The sequence below is a fragment of the Taudactylus pleione genome, unplaced genomic scaffold (assembly GCF_031769625.1).
Source record: "Taudactylus pleione unplaced genomic scaffold, aTauple2 ptg000040l, whole genome shotgun sequence".
Lineage (NCBI taxonomy): Eukaryota > Metazoa > Chordata > Amphibia > Anura > Myobatrachidae > Taudactylus > Taudactylus pleione.
The window spans coordinates 21217894-21243987 of record NW_028284442.1 but is presented as its reverse complement, the minus strand read 5'-3'; the positions used below and the strand labels follow the sequence as shown (position 1 = coordinate 21243987).

General features: G+C 43.0%; 1 protein-coding gene across 1 annotated transcript in view; it reads left to right on the top strand.

The window, feature by feature from the left end:
- XPOT (exportin for tRNA) overlaps window positions 1-26094 on the top strand; it is a 121464-nt gene that overhangs the window by 83940 nt on the left and 11430 nt on the right. The window contains exons 12-21 of the mRNA XM_088454649.1: window positions 2099-2223; window positions 3693-3837; window positions 4129-4248; window positions 13763-13857; window positions 14607-14676; window positions 15889-16127; window positions 16521-16806; window positions 21053-21242; window positions 23344-23460; window positions 23541-23656. Of these exons, the coding sequence (XP_088310775.1) occupies window positions 2099-2223; window positions 3693-3837; window positions 4129-4248; window positions 13763-13857; window positions 14607-14676; window positions 15889-16127; window positions 16521-16806; window positions 21053-21242; window positions 23344-23460; window positions 23541-23656 (1503 nt within the window). The remainder of the gene's footprint in view (window positions 1-2098; window positions 2224-3692; window positions 3838-4128; window positions 4249-13762; window positions 13858-14606; window positions 14677-15888; window positions 16128-16520; window positions 16807-21052; window positions 21243-23343; window positions 23461-23540; window positions 23657-26094) is intronic.

Sequence of the window (26094 nt, the reverse complement as noted above, 5' to 3'; positions counted from 1 at the left end):
TGTGCAGGTCATCATTGTGGAGGTTTTAAAGGCTAGAAAGTAATGTTGTGAGGGGATGATTTCCACATTCAGTCCTACATTATGTTGCATTATTAACTAGTGATTAGTGCATTATTATTCCAGGGAAGCTTAAATATAGCCCAGGCGCTGGAGAGTTAAATATATTCTAACACAGGGGTTCCCAACCACGGTCCTCAAGGCACACTAACAGTCCAGGTTTTAGGGATAGCCATACTTGAGCACAGGTGACTTAATTAGTACCTCAGTTATTTTGATTTAACCATCTGGCACAATCATGGATATCACTAAAACCAGGACTGTTAGTGTGCCTTGAGGACCGAGGTTGGGAATCACTGTTCTAACAGTATGGCTGAATGAGGTAGTCACCCTCATAAATGGCAAGCATATATATAGAAAAAAATGGGCAACCATATAGTTAGTTATCTTATGATACGCTCAAATCAGTTTTCCAGAAGGGTGTATACAAATATACATTTATTTATATAAGCATATTAGCACATCGTAACAATAAACAGAGATGTAGACCAGTGGTCTCCAACCAGTAGCTCGTGGTCTTAATTTTGGTAGCTCACCTAGCTGCAGTACTGTTGAGTCAACTAGGAGGAAGTGACCTCTGACGTGTGCTCCCCTGTGGCGTCAACGCCATGGTTGGAGCTAAAGGGAAGCACTTCAGGTGATTGCTGCAGCCTCTACATGAATCACCTGACGTGCTTCCCCGTTGTTCCACCCACGGCGTCTACGCTACGACGGAGCAAGTTAGTACCGCCCAGCCCTCCGGAAAATCACAAAGTAGCCCTGGCTATATATTTTGCTCCTCTACTGCACGTACCTCCTTGGAGCTGGTAATTAACAGTGAAATGTGCCTGTGCTTACATTTTTTTACATGCAACAATGATCTAACTGTAATAATTAAATGCATTGTTATTTTCTATTAAACATTTTTTTACTTTTGATTAAATTACCTCAATTGTTCGTTTATTAGCCAGATATTTTTTTCAACAATTTTAGTAGCTCTTCAGGAGGTTTCATTTTTCTACAGTAGCTCACACCTCAATTAAGGTTGGCGACCACTGATGTAGACATATGAATACTGAAAGCATGAAATATCAAACATCAAATGATAAAATCCTAATAGTTAAAAAGTGGTCCCGAATTTACAGGGTACAAATTGATACATTGTTAATTCAAAAGAGTGTTACTATTGTTCACTGTCCAACTCTGTTGTATCAATTTGACCACTCTGAAACTGTGTTAAAATCAAAGATTTTAACCAATGAATTAACTGCAAACTCCCGTTGTGCAGTCCAGCAAGGGGAGAATTCAGCTGGTAATGTAGTGCTGTGTATCCAGATCTTGATGAGCCCGACCAGCGGGGAAATAGAAGTTCAGTAAGTCACTCCATAATAGCGTGTAGTCGCCTGAGGGATGCAGTATAATCTCCCTTCGAGTGTACAGCAGCTCCGGCTCATATAGTACAGTGGCGGGGTCTTTGTAAATGAAGCGACCGCGTTTATAGTGATTCACTTGCAGGAGTTGTAGCGCCACTGAATCAGCGCTGGCTGTAAATCTCCCTGCTCTGGATGGATGGCAGCTCTGGCTGAGTATGGTAAGCAGTGCTGTGTTGGTATCCCCGGCAAGTAATTTGCCCCGACTCAGTAGTCCAATCAATAGGTGAGTAAAGACCTTAATAGGCAAGCAGTCTCCACACTAGTTGTGCAGTGGGCTCTATCCGTCGTTGGAGAGCAGGTAATGCAGTCTCCCTGAAGTCCGTAGAAATAAGTAGGAGTTAGAAAGCACTTAGCAGTATATTCCAAGTCAGATTCATTGGTTATAATTAAGAAAAGTACTTTCCAAGGGAGCACCATCAAGCATATAAAAACACCTACGTGTTTCAACGCTCACAGCGTCTTTTTCAAGGTGAAAGCTTGTCTGGAATCATAGTTTGGCAGTATTGTTGGAAATCTGTGAAAATTAGTATGTATACTGTACAAAATGTAAGCAAAGAGTGCCATATTTGCAATCCACTATATAAATAAATTACCATTACACTACAATGAAAACATTTGTCTCAAAACAGGGTGAAGATGAAGCAATGTTTGTGGAATATAGAAAGCAGCTGAAATTGTTACTGGACCGTCTTGCACAAGTATCTCCGGAGTTGTTGTTGGCTTCTGTTCGCAGAGTTTTTAATAGTACACTGCAGTAAGTTACCGTGCCAATGTTTACTCCCTTGTTACAAATTTGACATAGCTATGAAAGGCTCCTAAAAGCATTACCGTAAGTCAACTCTGTATGGCAGGTTTGTTTATCATTTTAAGATATGTAATGTAAACTTGCAGAGACAGCTCTTGGTTACCACTGAATTTTCCTTTTAAATGTGTGTTTATCCCTCAACACATTTTGTGGGCAGTTTTAGAAACTGGTATGAACATTTTACTAGTAATATTTCTTCTTCAGGGTCCAAAGGGGATCCGCAGGGATAACCATGGGGTGTAGTTGGTTGGAGCTGACCGGACACCAAACAGTTAAAGCTTTAGCTTCCAGGATGCCACGGTACTCCTCCACTATTCCCTGTCTACAGCCAAAGGCAGACTGTTTGAGTTTGGTGCCGGAAGGAGCTGAGTTGCATCTTTAGACAGAGGGGCTGCATTAAGCATCCCCAAGCTTTATTTTTGTTTTTTTATTTCCTATTATATTTTTCGTTAGAGCAAGCAGCGCTGGGTATCCTAATGGGTGCCAGCGCTGCTGCTCCAATAACCCCCGCTGGCGCCGTAACACTGATTTAACGGTCCGGTGATTACGGCAGGGCTCAGCTAACCGTTTCACTGGGGACCCAGCGCTGCAGCCGGACAAATGGGAAGGCCGGTAAAGCGATTCCCCGCTTGCAGAGAATACAGTGTTTTGCAGCCCTTGCCTCCGGCTGTGGAGAGCAGCCAGAGGATGCTGCGGTGGGGCGTCCGGTTCTTCCGCAACCCCACTAGACCACCAGGGCACTTAAGTCTGACATCTGGCACCGTTGTAGAGGCCAACGACCCTGGTGGTTGATGCAGCAGTGGGTGGGGTAAGTTCTCCCCCCGTAGCTCCTCCCCCAGCTCATAGCGCAATCTCTCACAGAGGCTTCCCGCCTCTGAGTTGCTGCTCCTCACCCTCCTCCCACTGTGAGACACTCCACAGCAATTTTCAGGGCAATGCTGAAGCTACGGGTCTCGGGAGAATCTGGTCCAAGTCTCCCTGCATACCTCTCTTCAGTTGAATACTGCCCATCATGTCCAAAGTGTATCATCCAGCAGAATGACTCAACTGTTTATTATTCTTAATGTATACAAATCTTCCCAGAGCGATCTAATTAAAGAAAACAATGGATTTTACTGAAAAAAAAACTCCCTAATCACACTGTACATGGGTTATATATCGTAATGTGTAAGAGGGTGTTACTTTAAAACTATGGGTTATAAACAGATTCTATGACCATTTTTGAAATCCATGTAGAAAATAGTCTTCAAAACTTTGTCACCTTTAAGATTCTCTTTAGAATCTTAATATCCCCAAAGGTGTCCTGTGACAATCTTTGATACCAGTGTTATGTAAGTTTGTTTTTGGATGGTCTGCAAGCACATTGTAAATACTGTTTATATATTTTTAATTCATATTAATGTTTTTCTCTCCTGAAGAAACTGGCAGACAGCTCCCTTTATGGACGTAGAAGTTGCCATAAGATTACTATACATGTTGGGTGAGGCTATCCCGGCATCCCATGGAGCTCACTTCTGTGGTGATGCTGCTAAAGCAAGTGCTCTGCAGGATATGATGAGAACAGTAAGTATTCTAGGTATTGTTTTGTATCATCCAGGGAAAGCTGCCTTAGTTTTTATGTTCAATAAAAACTGTCCTGTAAACTCCCTTAACTTAACCTTCAGTCTGAACAGACATCATTTATTTTGATGTACCTAATAAACAAACAATTGTTGTTTTTATGAGGGTTGGCAACAGCAGGGTTGTGGTAAAGATATAATACTTGTTTTGTACAAAATGGCCTTTATCAGTTGTTGTATAAATCTTCATTTTGTTGATGTTGGAATTCTAATTGAAGGTCATTTTCCTTTCCAGCTTGTGAACTCTGGTGTGAGCGCCTACAATCACACGTCCGTTACTTTAGAATTTTTTGAAACTGTTGTTAGATATGAAAAGTTCTTCACGGTTGAACCTATGCACATTCCTAATGTTCTGGTAAGTATTCACCTTATTTTATTTGGCTGTATACAGAATGCGTGTTTTTATATTGATCATGTTAAATAAAAATCAAAAACTTTCATGCCCCTAATTTGCACAAAAACAGTGAGTGGACTTTTGTCAGTTAAAGCTTTCTGTTTGGGCTTCAATATATTTTTGAATCTAGAGCAATAACTAAAGGGGTACAATAGCAATGGCAAAGGTTCTTGACCATCCCTTCTAGCTCAGTGGCCATTTTACACAGTGTAAAGTAGTATGAAACTACAGCCATACTGCTTGGTGAGGCCACACTAGTTTAGAAGATTAAAAGTGCGCCTCCTGGACAAAAACCATATACCTTATTGCAAAAAGCTCAAACTGGGGGTGAAGTTTGTCTTGAAGGCCATACACTGTAATGAATGTGGTGCAGATTCAGTTAGTCAGCTTGCACTATGGTAGCCTGATTTCTGCACCTCTGTAGGTTGCAAGCAGAAAGCCACTCGAGAAATCACATGAAGTCTCGGGTACTTGAAGCTGGCCCGGGATGGTGTCAATACCAACAGCGGCATCCCGACTATCACAATTCCGCCTGATTCCAACAGTGAGTATTAGGGTTAGGCACTAGGGGGAGGGTTTGGCTACGGGACGGCGCGGTTAGGATTAGGCTGCGGGAAAGGATGGTTAGGGTCAGGCTGTGGGAGGGGTGGGTTGGGATTGGGGGGGTTAGATGACTTTCCATCTAGATTTTGACTGTCGGGATGCTGTTATCTGTATTCTGTCAGTCAGCATTGTGACCATCTGGATCCCGTACCCAACCTGCTGGCCCATAGCAAGGAGCAATACTAAATTAATTAAAAGGTAATGGTCATTCCTTTATGCTCATTTGAACTAGTGAAATCCTTGAAATTAACATCTATGTCCAAATGTGGGGGTGGGAGGAAACATTGCTTGTGGTCTTAAGGTGCCCATACACTGTTCGATAAAGCAGCCGAACTGACGAATTTGTGCGATATAGCAGCCAAATCATACCGTGTATGGGCCTGATGTCGGACCGAGCGCGCACCCTTGGGCTCGTACATCGCACCCCCAGATCTTACAGCAGGTTCATTCGATCTGGGGATGTCATGTACGAACCCATGCAGCGCTATGCGAGTGGGGGAGGGGGGAGCCGGCATATCGAGAGGTCGGCCACCCGATCGCTCTGTGTGGAGACCACCCAATATGTCGGACGTCTGATTCCCCATCGTGCGGTGCATATCACAGTGTATGGCCGGCTTTAATGTTTGCTGGTTATATAAAACGTGAAGTCCAGAGATACAGAAGACAGACTAAAGGCACACATCTGATAGACGATTTGTTGAGCGATTGAACGTAGTCGTTCATAAATAGTTTGCAAATCCTTTGCAAAAATGTCTTAAACGACCAGCGTTGCGCGCTCCCGCTGGTCGTTTAGACATCTATCATCGTGCAAACATGCTGTACAACCTGACGATATCGTCCGGTTCAGCATGTTTGTAGATGATTGATGTGCCTTCACTGAACGACTGATCGTTCAGTGAAGGCACATCAGACAGACAAATGACTGCATGATTACAATGTCGTAATCGTGCAGTCTTTTACCTGTCGTCTAGTGTATGTGTGCCTTAAAGCATACTTAAAAACCATTCCAAATTCTAGATCCTAAACCTCTTTTCTCCTTCATCCACTAGGGGACACTGGAGTTCAAGACAGTGGGGTATAGACGGTGGTAGAGCAGAGCCTGGCACTTTAAATAATTCTGAAGTGTGACTGGCTCCTCCCCCTCTATGCCCCATCAGCCCCAGTTTTTAGAATGTGCCCGAGAGAGCCGGTCACATAGGGCTGAGCTCCAGCCCACACTTAGTATTTTTTCTTTTATTTCAACTTTATTTTAATTTCTAGCTTTCACAAAGCATTGAGGACAGGCTGACAGAGTGCTGCGTCTGTCAGCCTGCTACATGGAGGCATCAGGAGACCCGCCACCACTAAATAAGAGTGTGTGTCGGAGTCCAAGGCACCCTGGCAGTAGCTCAGGGAGGACACGCCACAGCTTAATATAGAGGCTGTGTCCGTGCTTCCGAATGCCTAGCCGCAGCCCTGATGCCAGCTGCTGGTAAGTATAGCTCTGTTCCCCTTATGGGGAACGGAGTTTAATCTGCGGCCCCTCCGCCCCCTCCCAGGCTCAGGTGGTATACACTGTAGTATAACCCCTCCTGGAATCCTGTTAAAACGCCGCTAGCGTTATTACAAGGGGCAGAGCTACCGCGCATAGAGCGCGGATTCATGTACAGGGAGACTGTTCAGACAGTCTGTAATGTTGCTGCCTAGCAGCGAGCCCTGATATCCTGCTCGCTGTCTGACTTAATAGAGCTGACAGCGCTCTGTTTGTCAGCTCTCACGAGAGCCGAATCCTCCCTCTTCTCTATCTCCACGGGGAGGGAGCCTGCGCGTCCCGCTACTCCCATAAGGGAGTCTACATTGCGCAGCTGTTCCCTGCCGCGCTGGTGCTTGAAGAAGCACTGGCGCTGGCTTCTGCAGGGGAAGGAGCACAGCCGCCGGAGAGCGACTGTTATTCACAGCGCTCTCGGCTGCTGGTTGCGGCGCCGGTGCTTGTATGAAGATTGCACCGGTGCTGCCTACAATTGGCCGCATGGCGGGGCTTAGGAAGCTGCTCAGAGCGGCTGTTCCCTGCCGCGCTGGTGCTTGTAGAAGCGCTGGCTTCTGCACACAGCCGCCGGAGAGCGAGGCTGTTATTCAGCGCTCTCGGCTGCTGGTTGCGGCGCCGGTGCTTGTATGAAGATGCACCGGCGCTGGCTATTACGTTCCCGCTCCCCCACTCGCGCTGCTATACCAGCCATTGTTTGCGCCCCGCCCGCTTATTGATAAGGGGCGGAGTCTAGTCCATGCTGGCGTGCACAGATGCCGTCATTACCTCCAGCGAGTATTTTAAAACAGCATATGCACCTGCCTTAAAAGGAGCCGGGGCTTATTGCCAGCATCTCCTGCATCCTCACTCTGGAGTTCTGTGGGGGGTGCAACCCTTAAAAGGGTTGTGGGTTTTATTCCCAGAACGGCCCTAGCTGTTGGGAGTTTGTATGTTCTCCCTGTGCTTGCATATGGCCTCTCCCGTTTTTTTTTTTCTTTACTTAAACCTACAGCACTGGTCTTATTAGGTTTAACGACACAACTGTGGAGTTTGTAATTTAACCTGCAGTCTTTATATAGATCTGGCTCTGCCTCATCTCTGTTATATTGCACGTCGGTAGTTCCCCTACGGAACTGGGCAGTGTACTGGTTTAATATTATATTTAAAAAAATAAATAAATAAAAAAAAATAAAAAATGAAGCACAGGGAGGAACATGCCACAGCCTAATATAGAGGTTGTGTCCATGCCACTTTGCCCACCACATATCTATCAGCGCTTATGGCCACACGCCCAATCTCGTCTGATCTTGGACGCTAAGCAGCGCCAGGCCTGGGTAGTACTTGGATGGGAGACCGCCTGGATATACCAGGTGCGGCAGGCTTATTACATTGAACATCTGGGGCAAATATGCTTGATGTGTAACAGAATAATGCAGTGCGTTTCTTGCATCTATAGCTGCCAGAAATCACTCTGCCTAAATGTGTATGGTATGCATAGTCGGGGCCACTGTTCTGGCTGCTGCCAGAAATTACGGTTATTGAATATCTTTAACTCAAGGTTACAAAAAGGGTGCGTCCCATCCTCAGGCTTATGCCTCACATTGGCTCACCTTAAGAATGAGCCGTACTGTTCTCATGCATATATGTGGCTGCACATATGTTAAATCTCAACAGCCTTCGGTGCTTACCTTAGAAGGTATGCATCTATATGGATTTATATCTTATTTATTCCCTTCGGCAGCACACACAACACGAAGTAGTAACATATGGCCGTTGTGGTGGTTGGCATTGCTGTCTCGCATCACTGAGGTCATCTTTTGATTTCCATCATCTGGGGCACACCTGATAAGGCGAGTACACCGGTAACGGAAGGGTCCCAGGATCGCAATCAGTCTGGGATAGTACGTTGCTAACATTTCCTGCCCCAACGCCGTAGCAGAATGACGGCCACACGCGGCACATGAGCAGTCTCCCTGCGTGGAGGTAAGCCACATGTATGTATATACTTGTATTTTATACTAAACCCGGCGTTAAGACCTGGGGCTCAGTTCCTTCCATGGCTCTAACTATTGCCCTTGTTATATTTTTCAAATTATATCGTCACCTACTAATCTTGTATGTAGGTACGCGTAGGCATGTGGGGATTTGTATGTGTGTGTATATGTGTGTGTGTGTATATATATATATATATATATATATATATATATATCTATATATCTATATATCTTCTTATCCTTACCATTAAAGCAGGGGTAGGATATGTTCTTCTCAGTTTTATGTCTGATACCTAGCATATTTAAAGAGGATGCTGCGATGAGAGGCTGGACTCTCCTGATCCGGTAGTTTGTTCTATAACTCCGCTTACACCATCTCTCCCTAGGGATTGGGTGGTGTGTGTGTGTATATGTATATAATTATGGATATGTGTAGGTATGCCTATACTTCCACAATCATTAAGGTACATATTATTCCACGTCTGGAAAGCTGCCAGGGTTTACCAGAGGCTGTCTGTTATATACATACATATTATATGGTGGCTCTATAGACTAGAGTCATGTTCTGCAGCTTACATAGGATAGTCAGAGGCTCCTACGGCATTGCTTCTAGTATGGACTCTATACATGTCCTGGGGCCTTCCTGTATGTCCACACATGTATATAAGGATATGTACTTACACCCGCCTCGGGTTATAGTCCTGTTTCCATCAGTCTATATCTACGGCGTCCACTTCGGGGGACCTATTAATTACAACTACACGCTAGGGCGCACTTAGTAACAAAACTTGTAAGACACTAGGAATGCAGTGTGTGTATATATAGATATAGCATGCTGATCTCCTATTGTGGGATATATGTGTGTGTGTGTGTGTATATATGTATGTAGCGTGCTGATCTCCTGGTGCAGGAGTTTGACAAGTGACTTACTATGTCGGTACTAACTCTTCCTTTCAAAGAGTTTGTCTTTTCATGCAGCTATGTTTATGTGTGTGTTGTATGTGTATATATACTGATATATTCCCGTTCCTTGTATGAATTTTCCTAATAATTGGAGAAATCTGTTTTTGGCCCTGACTGGCGTTATCACTACATATATATATATATATATATATATATATATATATATATATATATATATATATATATATATATATATATATATATAATCTTCTTACTTGGGATAATTAACGCATTCTATGTCTATGTACAGGTACCTTTCCCAGCATCGATTCTGGTACTTTATATTATTGTCTTGTCGCATATCTCAATAAAATGGGTATCTGATGGTCCCTTGGGTACATTTCCTATCAGTACATAGAGAATCCTGGATCTATTCCATCCTCATGGCTTATTTAGTTAATTTACATGAGGCCTAGGGCCACCCGCCGATATAGGCAGGGTCTGGCCTGGGTTGTATCAGATTGTGGGCGTAATACACACTTCACCATTATAAGTGTTAATGTAAGGATACACTAGCAGACCGTTTTTGGGGTATGTGTAATCTCTATATGGATACATATCCCTAATGGAACAGGCTCAGGTATAGCGTCCTGTTGTACGGCCTTCTTGTCTCCACTAACAATTTGCTAGTTTCTACAGTATTTTCTTCTGCAGCATCTCCAGACTGAAGTCCGTGCTGTAGAGCATTGATCTTTGCCCACTGAGGCTACTCTCTGTACCTGTCGTGGTGGGTTGCTGTGAGATGAATAAGGTCAGTGACATTCTACATAGCGTCCAGAGGGCTTCTGGTTGCTCACAGGTAAGCGGGCTTACCCCACTAATGCCTCGGTAGATGCTTCCTTTTCATGCATCCTGACATAGCTGTTATTCTCTCTTACGCACCCTAGCTGCTGTCCTAGCAGCCTTCAGTTCTTTTAAATCAGTTGGCTGTACACTTTAGAGCTTTCCTGGTGTGTAGGTGCATAGTTGTAACATTGAGATTTGTGACCCTATTCTACTGGAATCTGTTGGGTTTATGGACTGAAGCGCATCTATGGGCTAATGCACATCTTTACTATAAAGTGTGACAGTCTCTATGTTCCATACAGAGGGCCTGGTTAGTTTCCTGTTCAGTATCTGTTGATAAATTCAGCACACTGACAGGTACCTGAATGGTACCTTCATAAGTTGTCCTAGTGCTTTAGCCTTGCGGATGGGATACTTCCCTATATTGGTAACTCTCCCTGGGTGGAGGTGGCATCCGTGCTCTTTTTCTGCTAAGGGTATCCTGGGTGTTTTCATACTATGTTCAGGCCAGTAGTTGGTACTGATTACACTCTACCATCATGTAGGAAGTTGTCTGCTGTTTGACAGGAGGGGTGGTACTGCCGTCTGACCCACTGGAAGGAATTGTAGTCTGAATCCTCTCGTATCCGTCTCATGCCCAGTGGGATCGCCACTCGTTGACAACTTCTATGGTCTAAACCTTCCACTGGTTACCAACCCTTTAGTAGTTATAGTTGGACCTCGAGAATGGTTCAGGGCGACTGTTAGGTCGTGACTCTTGCCTCCTTGTTTGCTTGGTTAAGAGTCTGTGGACGGGTTCAGCTCCGTCTCTGTATATTGGTATCATTATACTTTTATCTATATGATTGATGTCCCGCAGTGCTGGGATTCTGCTGTCTGAGACTGTTGCAGCTTCCTGTAGTTGTCGCTGGTACGGTTTTCTCGAGTTTTGTTCTCATGTTACTGCCATTCTATGGATTCTAGTTGGGGTTTTCTGCTTCCAGCGGTCTTGCTTGGTCTGTTTTTGGCTGAGCTTACGGTGTTCTGATGCTTCTCATCTGCGGCTACTCTCTAGCCGTATTCCATTGAATTTACGCTGTAAGTTGTGGAATGTCTGTGACTGTTCAGCAAGGAGCTCTGATTGTCTCCTGGCTCTACGATATGCCTCCAGTCTTGGGCTGTCCCTGTTTCGGTTGGCCGAAAGGTCGGCAGGTTCTCCGCGCTTCCCACCCGGGAGGTTGGCTTTGGGACGTCCCCACTGTCTTGAACTCCAGTGTCCCCTAGTGGATGAAGGAGAAAACAGGATTTTGGTACTTACCGATAAATCCCTTTCTCCGATTCCACAGGGGACACTGGACGCCCGCCCAGCGCTGCGTTCCTGCCGTTTTGTTGGGTCCTTATCTAGTTGTGTGACTGCATGTGTTCCCTGCAGTGGGTTCCTCTGTTCTCCTTCAGTCGGTATTGTTCCGTTCTGTGGTCTTCTCCTTCTCCTCATTTTCCTGTTGTCTACCGTCTCCTCTCGGGCTCAGTTCTTAAAACTGGGGCTGATGGGGCATAGAGGGGGAGGAGCCAGTCACACTTCAGAATTATTTAAAGTGCCAGGCTCTGCTCTACCACCGTCTATACCCCACTGTCTTGAACTCCAGTGTCCCCTGTGGAATCGGAGAAAGGGATTTATCGGTAAGTACCAAAATCCTGTTTTTGCACTTTTACTTCTAATTATTTAAAGACAAACCCTACTTCTCAGACATTATTGTATCATATATTTATTTTTTTATTTCAGTTGATGCATTCAATGGGGTCAATTCAGTTAGCTGCAAAGGTGCAAGTTGCCATTGCCAAGGCATTAAACACTGTCAACGGCACCGCATCTCGCAGCACGTTCTCTGCCTGAATTCGCTAATTTTTTTTTCAAGCGGTTTTGTGCAAATTGAGGCTGCCATACAGCGCGGCTGTTGCCACACTAGCTCACACAGACATTGGATTCTTTGCTAATTGGATTGACCCCAATGACTAGGTGCTACCAGGGTTTTTTTTTTTTTGCATGAATGTTTTAATTAAAACATTTTTTTAATCCTGCTTATTATAGTAATACTGTGAAACATATGTATTAGAAAGCATTAAACATGGTTGATCAAGGTTTGTAACAATCCAAAGTTATTAGGATTTTTTTTTATCTCCTCAAAAGAGAACCAGACTAAGGGTGGTATCTAATTATCCCTGGACATTGTTCGGGCGCTAATGGATAGCCGCGATTGGTGATAAACTTATATATTTTTCGCAGATCCTTTTGAATTGAATTAAACACGGAGATTAAACCGTGAGGTGTTTATCTGTGTATTGCCTCTTTAATGTGTTGTCGTTGTTTACCCTGTAAGATTGAGAATGCTAGTTGTGGTTTTCTCCTGTCCTATAGGATTTTTATGGCCGGTACACAGATCTGGCCGGATCGGCCGACATGTCGGCAACATTGTCTAGTGTGTACAACTCAATGTCGCTGATTAAGTGCGCTCCCGCGCATAATCAACAACGTTGCATGCAAGTCCGAAGGGCGACATAGAGCCGTCGTGATGTTGCTCCCAACATCTACAAGTGTATGCAGAAGGATAAATAGATATGGAGAGAGAGATGGAGATATCAAAAAAAATTAAAAATTTAAGGTGTTTTGTTTTTTTTATGCTGTGACTACAGGCGCAACACCTGGTGGTTTAAACCAGCCAATCCTGGGTGCTTCATAGTTACTTTGTTCCCTGCCAATCTTATTTATGTGTGTGAATTATTTTAAACTATAGCCGCTTGGGATTGTGGCCTAGTGAGAATAGGTGGGTTTTATGTAACTAGCGGTGTGATGAAGGTTCGTAAATACGACAACGCATTGAAGCATCATAACTCATACTTAACTCATTTGCTATGTCACTGAAAAAGTTAAGCATTGTCTAAGACAGGGATGGGGAACCTCAGGCCGGGAGCCGTATAAGGCCCCTGGAATCATTTGGTCTGGCTCTCCTGAGCTTTTTTTTTGCTAGCCTCATTTGGCTAGCAGGGTGCTTTAGAATAGCACCCTGCAGCCAAAATGTATGCAGCAGTGCCGCCAGTAGCATCCTTAGGGCGCTTCACACGGTCACACCACTGCCCTTACAGCTCCCGGAGTATCCTCAGGATTCTCCGGCCATTGCTGTAAATGCCAGTGATTCTGGCCCCGCCCCTGTGACATCACACAGAGGGGCGTGGCCTGCACCACGCCCGCGCATAATGTTTTATATATCAAGATGGCCCTTGGCAGAAAAAAGGTTCCCCACCCTCTGGTCTAAGACATAAATACCCTGTATTATGTTGAGCAAACAAATGTTGAGGTATCATTTATAAATATGGTGAAGCTTGATGATCTTTAATTTATTTTTGTATCCCTTTGTGCATCCAATGCTTCAAATGCATTGATCACTAGACCTTATAACCAGTTTGGCCTTAGTGAATGTCTGTGCACACTATCACAAATCGGACATCAGTTCCATAATGAACAGAAGTTTGCTGTTGGCGTTTTGTGCCAGTCTGGACTAGTTTTTTATTTTTTATCATTACTATTATTTATATGGATTTTCTGACTTTAATGACCATATTTGTTTTATAAACTTTTTATTCATTTCAGATGGCCTTTTTGGATCACAGAGGCCTGCGCCATTCTAGTCCGAAAGTTCGTAGTAGAGCAGCTTACCTTTTTTCAAGATTCGTGAAATCTCTACAGTAAGAACTCTAATAATCTTTCTGGATAATCATTCACTTTATTACATTTATTTTTATCCACTACTTAAATACTTAGGTATTCTGCAGCAGGCAAATAATATATTCTAGTCATGTGGATTATAACGCTTCCATACGACGAGCAGCATATTTCGTTTTTTAATTTAGTTTGTGGTTGCACTTATGCATAGGTTTTCATTTTTTTTAGTCTTGATCTTTTCACTTTCAATCCAAGGGAAAAATACTAATGTCCTTTCCCCCTGACCTATAAAAATATGGTAAGGGCGGATTCACTTACATGGCAACTAGTTTTGTATGATTTTCATCCAGTTATGGTAGGCAGATTCTGTATTAGCATCTCCATAGGTTGTGATTAGAATCTGCCTTCTGCAATCAACACTCCCAAATGCCGGAAAATGGACTAAGACGGTCGTTCAGACAAATTGGTCACCTCAAATGGATTTAACCAACATGTCTGACCGTTCCCAAATACTGGAAAATGGACGAAAATAAATAGTTGGTTGGTTTGAAAGATAATCTTTAGGTATGTGGCCAGCTTTAGACATAAATCTCTTGCTTATTAGATTTTTAGTCCTTCAGAGTTTCTGGCTGCCATTCCTATGTGCATGAGAACGGCATCTCTGATTTGATGTTTAAAGTTAGTGGCATGAAGTTACTTTGAGGTCAGTTGTTTTTTTTTTTCTTGGTTTAGTACCATCTCTTACCCTGTTTTACATTCTCATTGCACCTAGTAAGCACATGAATGCCTTTGTAGAAGATATTCTGAGTCGGATTCAAGATCTTCTGGAACTCTCTCCACCTGTAAGTCACTGTATATTGTACATTGTTTTTTGTTTACATTTTTACTCGAAAATGCACAATTAACGTCTCACACCAAGGAACTGTACAATTATTAATACTGTATATAAAGTGCTAATGAAACTACTTGGTAGATTTAACTTCTTTGCCATGGAATGTCTTAATACTTAGGGCATCCATCAGTGTACTCCAACATAACAATCAGATATATGTATTTGTTGTCTTACATGGTTCTATAAACCACCTTAAAGAGCAAGTAACTCGAATGACCGCTTTGCATCAGGTTAGGGAAGAGGTACTTTTTTTAAGCAGGCACTTGGTGAATGACCGCTTTGCAGACTTGCTTTTTATAAATGCACATTGAGATTCATTAATTCATACTCAAGAGTAGGAGCAGTGATGTCACACAAATATGTCTTTATTTTTGCCTGAATCTGTTCCCATCATGTCATTGTCCTTAAGATGTGGGATGCATTTCAGCTGCCTATAGTGATGGGCTTTTTTTTTTCTTTTGTTTTTTTTAACAGACCAACAGTGAAATATCAGTTTCATGCTAACTGATCTTTTCTCCATCAGGGTGATAGAACTGAATAAAAAAAGAAAATGCAGCTGCATACTCTAAGCAATAATCAATTTATTCAGTACTTACCTATAATAGTGCCCATTCTAATATGTAGACAGAAATGCAGGAACCTGTGCTGATTGAAATATCCCTATTGCTAATACCAAGCAGATGGTGTCATCTGTATTTCTGCTTAATTATACATTATATACACCTATGACTGCCTTAATTTTGCTGCTGTATTACACTATACACACACTTTTCCCACTTGCAGCTACAATTACTATTCCGCTACCTTTTGTACAGTAATTTACTTCTGTTACATGACATTGTGTGCAAGATGTTTGTTATGGTCCCCTCAACGTACAGTACTATTATGAATGAAAGAATATTGATGATAATGGAATCTTTGTAGCACGTAGTAGTATTCTATAGGGTAAGCTCTCATGTGACAGATGTTCACACTGAGGTTCTGTAAGCAACCTTATGTATGCCACATCTACTGTAACACAGATCATTTGGCTACACTTGTATGACCCTAACTGAAAAATATTTTTTTTTCTATGCACATTGAAGTAAAGGATGTTTTATGCTAACATTAGCACTTTGCACAAGTTAAGGTTACCAAATAAGCAAAAAAATTTTCTTTATAGGAAAATGGTTTCCAGACATTACTAAGCAGCGATGACCAGCTCTTCATATATGAAACTGCCGGTGTACTTATTGTAAATAGTGACTACCCAGCTGAAAGGAAAAGTGTTCTAATGAGGAATCTGCTAAATCCCTTAATGGAAAAGTTCAAAATTCTACTGGGAAAGCTAGTAGTAGAGCAAGATGAGGAGAGACAAACTGTGCTAGCAGACTGCCTTAACCATGCTGTCGGATTTGCCAGGTATATACCGTATACAGCTTTTTACACCTCTGTATGAATTTATAGTATACAGATATCACTGAAAACCTATATGCTGAGTGCACCGAGCTACGTAATCTGGGCGTTCTTCAGCCTAACTGGTTTATCACCTGTCTCTGATTTATTATTATTTTTTTTTTGTTTAGGTTACCCAGTAAAACGTAGGAGTTTGCAAATTCATGCTCATACTGCTTTTTAAATTTATTATTTAAGGGGAGGAGGGTGAAGACTGACCTTTCTAAGGCTTAATAATGTTTGCAACAGCTTCTGCATTCTACCTAATATTCAATATGAAAAGCTAGCGTGACGTGGAGCTAGAGTATTATTAATGCCTTCATTAATGGCTTTATTGCATTTACTTCCTATCTCCGGTAGTCGTACAAGTAAAGCTTTCAGCAACAAGCAAACCGTTAAACAGTGTGGCTGTTCAGGAGTGTATTTGGACTGTTTACAAAGCTTTTTACCTGCTCTGAGTTGTCCTGTACAAAAGGAAATTCTCAGAGGGGGTGTTCGCACTTTCCTGCACCGAATGATCATTTGCTTGGAGGAGGAAGTGCTTCCTTTCATCCCTACTGCTTCAGAGCACATGCTGAAAGACTGTGAAGCAAAGGACCTGCAAGAATTCATTCCTTTGATTAACCAGATTACTGCCAAGTTCAAGGTATGTGTAAGAGATTTGCTTGGTAAATATCAGATGTCATGTGGAATGTGTACAACCATTGTTGCTTTGTATAAATAATGAAAACCTGCAGCATAATATGAACAAATTAAAAGTGGGGGATAATTTCAGAAGTACCTAAGTAACTCAAAAGGATGTTCTGTATGCAGCGAAATATAGTACAAATATATATATATATATTTGTCAAGCAGCTCAATATGAATTAAATCTAAATTTGTAAAATAAATGAGCACTATTACTGTATGTGGCACCTGAAGGGGGAGAGAAAATAAACATGTATGTATAAATAAAAAAATATGTTTGTAGCTCTTTTCTGTAGTGTTGGTGGAGACCGGATAGGTGATGCTCGTGTATGTAGTATACACACACCATAGGAGTTCAGTGCTAAATTTCCCTACCTCTATCTTCAATAGGTGGCAGCAGTTCGTTGAGACCCGACTGAAGCACTGTTGATATTCTTCTGTCAGCGCTGTATTGCCGCTTGACTTGGCCCGGCTTGCCGATGTCACGATTGCGTGCCGCGGGTGGATGATATATGCGGGCAATGCTGCTGGATGTAGTTTTCTTCCTGCCGGTCTCCCCAGTTGCCTCTAACGCGTTTCGTGCATTAAATGCACTTTTTCAAGGATGGCTTGTTTGAAGGAAACGTTCATTTTTTTATAGTCCAAAAACTTTATTGTTCCCATAAAAACCGGAAGTCCAAATCCGGAAATGTGTGTAAAAACGGCGGTAACCGCATGTAAAAAAGCCATTTTTAAATGGTTGCAATGTGACTTAAAACAAAAAATATATATAAATTGACAGTGTAAAAGATATAGAGTAAAAAGTGAAGTAAGAATGAATAGTATAAACATAAAATAAATAAACCTAAAAATAAAAGTAAAAAAATAAATAAAATATAGTTTGAAATTAATAATTAAGAAACATTAAGTGTGTTCTTGATAAGTCATGTGAGACTGAAACATTGAACAAGGCAGACACAGTTGTCAAGTTTGATTCTTTCATTTCATCAGACCTGTGAGTGCCGCATTTCCCTTTCTACATATGTAAGTGGGTGTTCAATTGAACTTCCAGGAAGGCACCAAGGCAAGTAATTTATTTTGCATTTATGTGGAGTGTGAGCCATTTGACTGTGTGTGTGCGTGTGCGTGTGTGTGTGTGTGTGTGTGTATATTATATATATATATATATATGTATGTGTATATTATATATATGTGTGTTTTTCCTTTTTTTTTGGTTTTAATACACATTACAACAATTTAAAAATGGCTTTTTTACATGCGGTTACCGTTGTTTTTTAACACACTTCCGGATCTGGACTTCCAGTTTTTGTGGGAACAATAAAGTTTTTGGACTATAAAACAGGAACATTTCCTTCATGCAAGCCATCCTTGAAAAAGTGCATTTAATGCACGGAACTCGTTGGAGGCATCTGGGGAGACCGGCAGGAAGAAAACGACATCAAGCGGCATTGCCCCCACATACATCATCCGCCTCCACACGCAATAGTGACCTCATCGGTGAGCCGGGCCAAGTCACGCGGCAATACAGCGCTGACAGGAGAATGTCAATAGTACTTCAGCCGGGACTCAGCGAACTGCTGCCACCTTTTGAAGATGGAGGTAGGGAAAGTTAGCACTGAACCCCTATGGTATGTATACTACGTACACGAGCACAACCTATCCGGTCTCTACCAACACTACAGAAAAGAGCTATAAACATATATTTATACATGTTTATTTTCTCTCCCCTTTATCTTTAACCCTTACCTTTTCCTTTTCAGGTGCCACATACAGTAATAGCGCTCATTTTTTTTTTTTTTTTTTATACAAATATAGGTGACATGATCCTACATAAAATATCAAAATGCACCCAGAATGATCAGTTGGAGTAATAAAAGGGTTGGTTAAATCAATAACTGTTATAAATACCGCTGTGGTTATAATAGGTAAATGACACTTATGATGATCCTAGAAAGGAGATGAAATAATGAGTAGGATAAGGAAGGTGTGTTCCAGATTCTACTGCTCATGGTGTATCTCTAGGGTAGTGAACAGTCATGTTGCTTCTAGGACAGTGGTTCCCAACTCTGTCCTCAAAGCATCCTCACCATCCAGGTTTTAAGGATATCCATATGGAGAAGGTAAGTTGAATTATGGTGCAAAATAAAACCGTGTCAGCCCAATCCTACTCCCCCAGGTCTATACAATAAGGCGAAAATAATAATCAATAAATGTGGATTTGAGGATTGGATCTAAGGCGATACAGAAAAATACTTAAAATAATATATTCAAACCACAAAGTTATCAAGGCGACTTCTCACTCATAAAAAACAAACTCCGAATTTGCGGGATATGAAAATAAACACAAAACAGGAAAGAAACAAATGTAAAGTACAGCAACAAATATGTATATAAATGCTTCAAAATGAAGGATTAATTTCCCCGTGTAGAAAGGAAAATAAATATGGTGAGGATGATCCAAAGAAGAATAGAACCTCGCCACCACTAATTGAGAGGCTGGGCGTACCATAAACATTTTGCGAAATATATGAGATTAAGAAGTTTAAAGGTACAGCTATATGTGGATCCTAGCATATATATATTTTATTTTATTTTCTACACGCTCTCTGTGAGTTTGTGTACGCCCAGCCTCTCAATTAGTGGTGGCGAGGTTCTATTCTTCTTTGGATCATCCTCACCATATTTATTTTCCTTTCTATACGGGGAAAATAATCCTTCAATTTGAAGCATTTTATATACATATGTTGCTGTACTTCACATGTTCTTTTTTCCTGTTATGTGTTTATTTTCATATCCCGCAAATTCGGAGTTTATCTTTTTTATGAGGGAGAAGTTACCTTGACAACTTTGTGGTTTGAATATATCATTATTTTAAGTGTTTGTTTGTCTCTATCGCCTTAGGTCCGATCCCCAAATCCACATTTATTTACGGATATCCATGGCTGAGCACAGATGGTTAAATCAAATTGACTGTTGTACTAATTAATTCACATGTGTCCAAGGATGGTTATCCTTAAAACGTGGACAGTTAGGGTGTCTTGAGGACAGAGTTTGGGAACCCCTGCTCTCGGGCATTTAACATTGGCTGTTCAATGCCTTAGAGGCAAACAGCCAAAAGTAGAAGCAAGAAGGTGGACTCTGGCCACAACACTATATGTATTTTCTACAGGATAGAATGTCAGTATATTTCTCCCACTGACCATTCACTACCCTAGAGGTACATGTTGAGCAGCAGAATCTGGAACACACCATCCCTATCCCGCTCATTTCTTCATCTCCACTATAGGATTATTATACCAGTCATCTACCTATTATAACCACTGGGGTATTTACACCAGTTATTGATTTACACAAAATTTTCAATTAAATGAATCCAATAGATCGTTGAGTGCGTTTTTAGTATCAATGTATGACATTAATCTAGGTTTCTACTGTATTTCGGGATGTCTTGTTGAGTTACTTAGGTACTTCTGAGATGGTCCCTCACTTTAACTTGGTTCACGCTTATCATAATTTGTTTTAATTTTGTTAGTATATTTTATGTTTAACCTCTATTTGGATTTAATAAAGTTTTATATGAAATTACCTGTTTAAATGTGTGCCCTCATAAGTCCCTTTTCCCAATTCTGAAATACTACAGTTTTATTATGTCACTCTTCTCCAGTGCTTTTTAAGCAACTTTAACTCTTATGTTAACTACTGTAAAATTGTTGGGAATATAGAACACTATATCCACCACATTTAACTTTGTTGTGGATGCATCAAGATTTCAAGGATTTTTGTATAGTAGGTTTGTTGCATCTACAAATTGGTTGGGTAAGGGATGCCAGCGCTCAGAATCCCAACGTCAGCATCCCGACTGGGTTACATTGCCGACACCTACCGGTAAGTAGGCTAGCCCTTCCTCCCCACAGCCTAACCCGCCCCCGGGATGCTTGCTCCTGAATTCTGACTGGTGTCGGGATTCCAGCACCGGCATTCTGTTTGCCGGCATCATAAGTACATCCCCTAAAAACGTGCAGCAGGGATATATTATGCCAGCTGTACATTATAGAGCTATAAGCCTTGTTTTGCAAATATTATTTTGATCACTTATACTGATTCCAGTGGATTAGGTTCCCTTGCACCACTGCATAAAAGAGCTATGCTTCTACACTGAGTGGATATAATGCCTGACCTTTTTTCTTTTCCTCAAAAAACTGTAGGCACAAGTGTCACCTTTCCTGCAGCAAGTCTTCATGCCACTTCTACATGCTATATTTGAGGTGTTAGTCCGCCCATCAGAAGAAAATGATCAGTCTGCTGCTTTAGATAAGCAAATGTTACGTAGAAGCTATTTTGCCTTTCTCCAAACAGTAACTGGAAGTGGGATGAATGAGATTATAGCCAACCAGGGTTAGTAATTGCTACAAGACTGTAAATGGTGAAAACAAATATACTAAGTGCCCTGTACTGAGCTACCAGCCAGGAACACACCTACTCCCAGACAGGTAATACACCCTGAATATGGGGTATATTACTTGCATAGAGGACTTGGGTACCGTTTGGCAACTTTCACTACAAATGTAAGACTACAAAATCAATGTGTGACACATTGGTAATATCCTTCATTTTATAGAGAGCCGTGCTATTAGGGAAACAACTATGGTAACTGTCTGATTTTTTTATTTTTTTTTATTTTGACTAATTTGGTCTTCAACCACTTGCCTTGTGTGGTTGCATCTCATGCAACCATGCCATGCTGGGCTATCCCTGACACGATCCCATCTTATGCAACTTGTTAATATGATTATACTGAATTGAGTTTAAATAGCTATTATTTACATAATTAAAAAAAAAAAAATCAATTTTGAGGACGTTCTTGGAAAAAATCTTAGCCAGTTCAGTGGTTAATGCTGACTGTAAGCAGAGTGCAGGGTGGTCATGTGTTAATGTTTGGGTTTTTTTCTCTCCCAGTTTCTTGCACCTCTTGCCAGTTATAACTTGATTTGTATAATAGTCCATTTGTCTGTTACTAAATTCTATTCATTATACTGCTACTCTAACTTCACCCCACCAAATAACTGTGTTCTATTATAGCTTATAAGACTGTGTATCCGCCATCTATAATACTATTAGTAACTATACCTGTGTGTTTGGTAACATGAGATCCAAGCATCCCTGGCAATGTAATGGACCAGCGCCCCCCTCCCCCCCCCCCCCCTATGCTGCAGTGCCCCCAGTAGGAGTCCCCCCTATGCTGCAGTGCCCCCAGTAGGAGTCCCCCCTATGCTGCAGTGCCCCCAGTAGGAGTCCCCCCTATGCTGCAGTGCCCCCAGTAGGAGTCCCCCCTATGCTGCAGTGCCCCCAGTAGGAGTCCCCCCTATGCTGCAGTGCCCCCAGTAGGAGTCCCCCCTATGCTGCAGTGCCCCCAGTAGGAGTCCCCCCTATGCTGCAGTGCCCCCAGTAGGAGTCCCCCCTATGCTGCAGTGCCCCCAGTAGGAGTCCCCCCTATGCTGCAGTGCCCCCAGTAGGAGTCCCCCCTATGCTGCAGTGCCCCCAGTAGGAGTCCCCCCTATGCTGCAGTGCCCCCAGTAGGAGTCCCCCCTATGCTGCAGTGCCCCCAGTAGGAGTCCCCCCTATGCTGCAGTGCCCCCAGTAGGAGTCCCCCCTATGCTGCAGTGCCCCCAGTAGTAGTCCCCCCTATACTGCAGTGCCCCCAGTAGTAGTCCCCCCTATACTGCAGTGCCCCCAGTAGTAGTCCCTCTATACATTGCTCCCAGTAGCGGCCACCCCCTATACAGTGACCCCCCCCCCCCTGCTGTGCCAGGCTTACACACACACGAAAAAAAAAATACAACCTACCTGATCCCCATTCTTTACGCGACCGCCGCTGTGCTCTCCGAGTCCTGACTTTTCTTTTGCACTATGAGAGAGACGTCATGATGTCTCTCCCATCACCCGCTGCAGGGGGAGCTGGAAGGCGGAGCTCATGAGTCGACTCCCTCCGCGGACGACGCAGCAGCTAATGAGAGTCTGTCTGACTCTCATTAGCTGGCTGCTGTTACAAACACACAGCCGCCGCTGGCAGCTGTGTGTTTGTAAACTGTGTAGGGCAGGGATGACTTGCGGTCTGCCCTACACTTGTGGGGCAGGGAGGACTAGCAGGGGCAGTCCACCCATTGGCTGCTGGTAACACTGCCGGACAGCGCCTCCACTTGGTGCCTGGCCAATGGGTAGATACGCCCCTGCATGGGGTATATTTTGTGTAAGCGCAGGCTGGCAGAATTTTAGCCTGTATAGATTGAGGCAGACTAGACTAATGCATGGCTGTTCAAGGCTGACACTGATCCCAACATTAACAGTTTGAACACACTAATCAACATTGTATTGTCAGCTGTTATGAATAGTCCTGGAACATTTCTGCCAAATTACGTAAATTTTTTTAATGCTGTAGATTTAAAAGAAGATAATCATTTAGGTCAAAGAAGTAAAGACTGTCCCATATTTTTCTTAGGTGCTGAGAACGTGGAGCGTGTGTTATTCACAGTCATTCAAGGTGCTGTAGAATACCCAGATCCAATTGCTCAAAAAACCTGTTTCATCATCCTCTCAAAATTAGTAGATCTGTGGGGTAAGAGCCTTGGCCTTATATCCTCTGTTATGCTTTCTTTTTCTTTGTCGTGTTTGTCTTTAATAAACTGTCTTTTGCAGCTGGCAAAGATGGACTAGTTGGTTTTGCAGATTTTGTCTACAAACACATTGTCCCAGCATGCTTTCTAGCACCTCTTAAACCAACATTTGACCTTGCAGATGCCCAAACAATATTGGTGAGTTGATTGTGGACACCTGTGACAGCAGTCAGTTGTTCTAATTTTAGTTCCAAGTACTTTTTTTTTTTTTTTTTTTGTAAATCTAAATATTAGGTTATTGTATAATTTTGTTATTGCACCGCTTTATCTAGCCTTAACTCTAGGCAAGCTAAACTGTGCAGGAAGTGAGCTGAGCATTAAGCTTAACACTTGGGCAAAGGTGTAGAGATGGACTTTTGTGTTCTTAAACTTTCTTTAAATTTTTAGTGTTTTGTCTTCTACAGATGTGTCCTCATACACTATTACTGCAGCTCTTCTCAACGCGTTGGGTCCCATGCGCCTAGGCTTGCACTGAGCTTCTCTTTCACAACGCAAAAGAACACCGCTTCATGAAAGTGCACTGATGTGCAACACTTGTATAGCTGTGTGCAACTGAGCCTGAATCTGTATACAAAGTGTAATGATGCAGCAGCCACAGTTTTTCTCACTCAGTTCCGTTGGACATATTCAGACTCAGTCGAACTCAGATATAAAAGTGTCACATATCAAATTAATCAGTCTCGTGAAGCGGTTTTGTCTGCGACTAAAACGCACATTAAAGCGAAAACCGCTAAACAGCCTGGCGCAGCTCACTCGTGCGCCCCATGCTGTATTCTGGCTAGGTGTATGAGGGCACATCTGTATTTACTATTTCTTCTTCAGAATCCATAGGGCTCCACAGAGACAATGGGATGTAGGTGGGACCTGGAGGACCGGACACCAAAAGCAAAGCGTTTCACTCCTAGGATACTTCGGTCCTTCCCCCTATACCCCGCCCACAGCCTGAGGGCAACTGTTTAGTTGGTATCCGGCAGGCGCTGGATCACATTTTTTAACAGTGGTGCTGCTTAAAGCAGCCCAAGCTTATTTTTATGGTTTATTTTTATATCTAGTGCTTTTACTACTGCTCAGCAGCAGGACGTTTGCGCTGCTGCTCCATCACCCCTCCGCGGCGCCGTGACACCAAGCCCCGGCTAGATACTCCCGGCGGGGCTCTGAGGGGGACTAGCTAGCAGACTTCCTAGACTGCATCCCGGTATCTCTACGCAGTCTAGCCTACGGTCTCACTCGACGGACCGAAGGCGCTGATGTAGACACTGGTGCGCCCATGACTCCACTAGACAACGGGGCTTTAATATACTGGCACAGGGCATATTAGAGGCCAGGGGATCCAGTGGTTAACGTCGGCACGGGGAGAAAGTGCTCTTGCAGCCCCTCCCCCAGCTTAGGGCGCTATTCCACTGCGGTCTAGCTGTTCCCTCCCTCACCCTCCACCCCCTCAGACGCGCGGCAGCCATTTTCTGCTTCACAGGTGTCCGGGAACGCTGGGTCCAGTCTCCTTGTATATCTCTACCACGGGCTAGGTTATACAGCGCAGCACTATATCCTACCAGCCACTGCGGTCTGTGTAGTTGATTTTAGTGACAATTACAAATATATAGTTGGGGTTTTTTTTCTGCGATTGTGTGACTTGTGTTAGCGCTGATCTCTACTTTATAATACTGTCCAATTTTTATACATTTCCCTTTATTCTAATATACCCTGACATACTAAAGTATAGGGGGTTTCACTGTACCTTACATCTCCTCTATATTTTTGAGGGCTATCACATTCTATATAGCGCAGTTGCACACTACACTGTGCCATATTGCATATACTGCAGGGTGTTCACTGCACTGTATATCGTACTGTATTTTTTATTATGCTTGTGGCTGTCTGGCAGAGGAAAGGATAACAAGCAGGCTGATGCTGCTGTTCCTACTCTGACGTCTTGTAAGTCCTGCTCAGCGGGCTTAGCCCCAGAGGACCTCATTCAGGATGGTCTTTGTACTAATTATTCCACAGCCTCAGGCCCCTCAGCCCTGCGGTCTCCTCCTGATGACCCATCCTGGGCTGCCTTTTCTTCTTCAGGGGCCATAGGGATCCTTAGGGATAACATGGGATTGTCAGCATGGGGGGATATTATGGTTGGAGACCAGGCACGAAACAGCTCCTAGGATGCCTCGGGTCATCTTCCATATATACCCTGCCCCTAGCCATAGGACTTCAGTTGTTTGGTGCGGCAAAATCAAGACACACCTTTGCAACAGGGGACTGCTCAGGCATTGCTAAGCTTTTATTTTGTTTTATTTTATTTTCTATGTTTTTGGATTGGCAGTACTGAGTGTCTGAATTGAGACGCATGTACTGCGACTCCATCTACCTCCGCCGGACTGCAACACCAATAACTGGGCTGGTGATTTATTGGGGTCGCGGCTGAGCTTGCTAGCCGCAATGCTTTGACCCGGACTGCAACCGGACGCACGGAGATGTCGGGTAAAGCGATTCCTCGCTACCAGAGAACAGATGATTTATTTCTCCCATATACGGGAAGCGGCTTCCTATCTGGGAGGAGCTGCTGTAGAACATGGAATTTT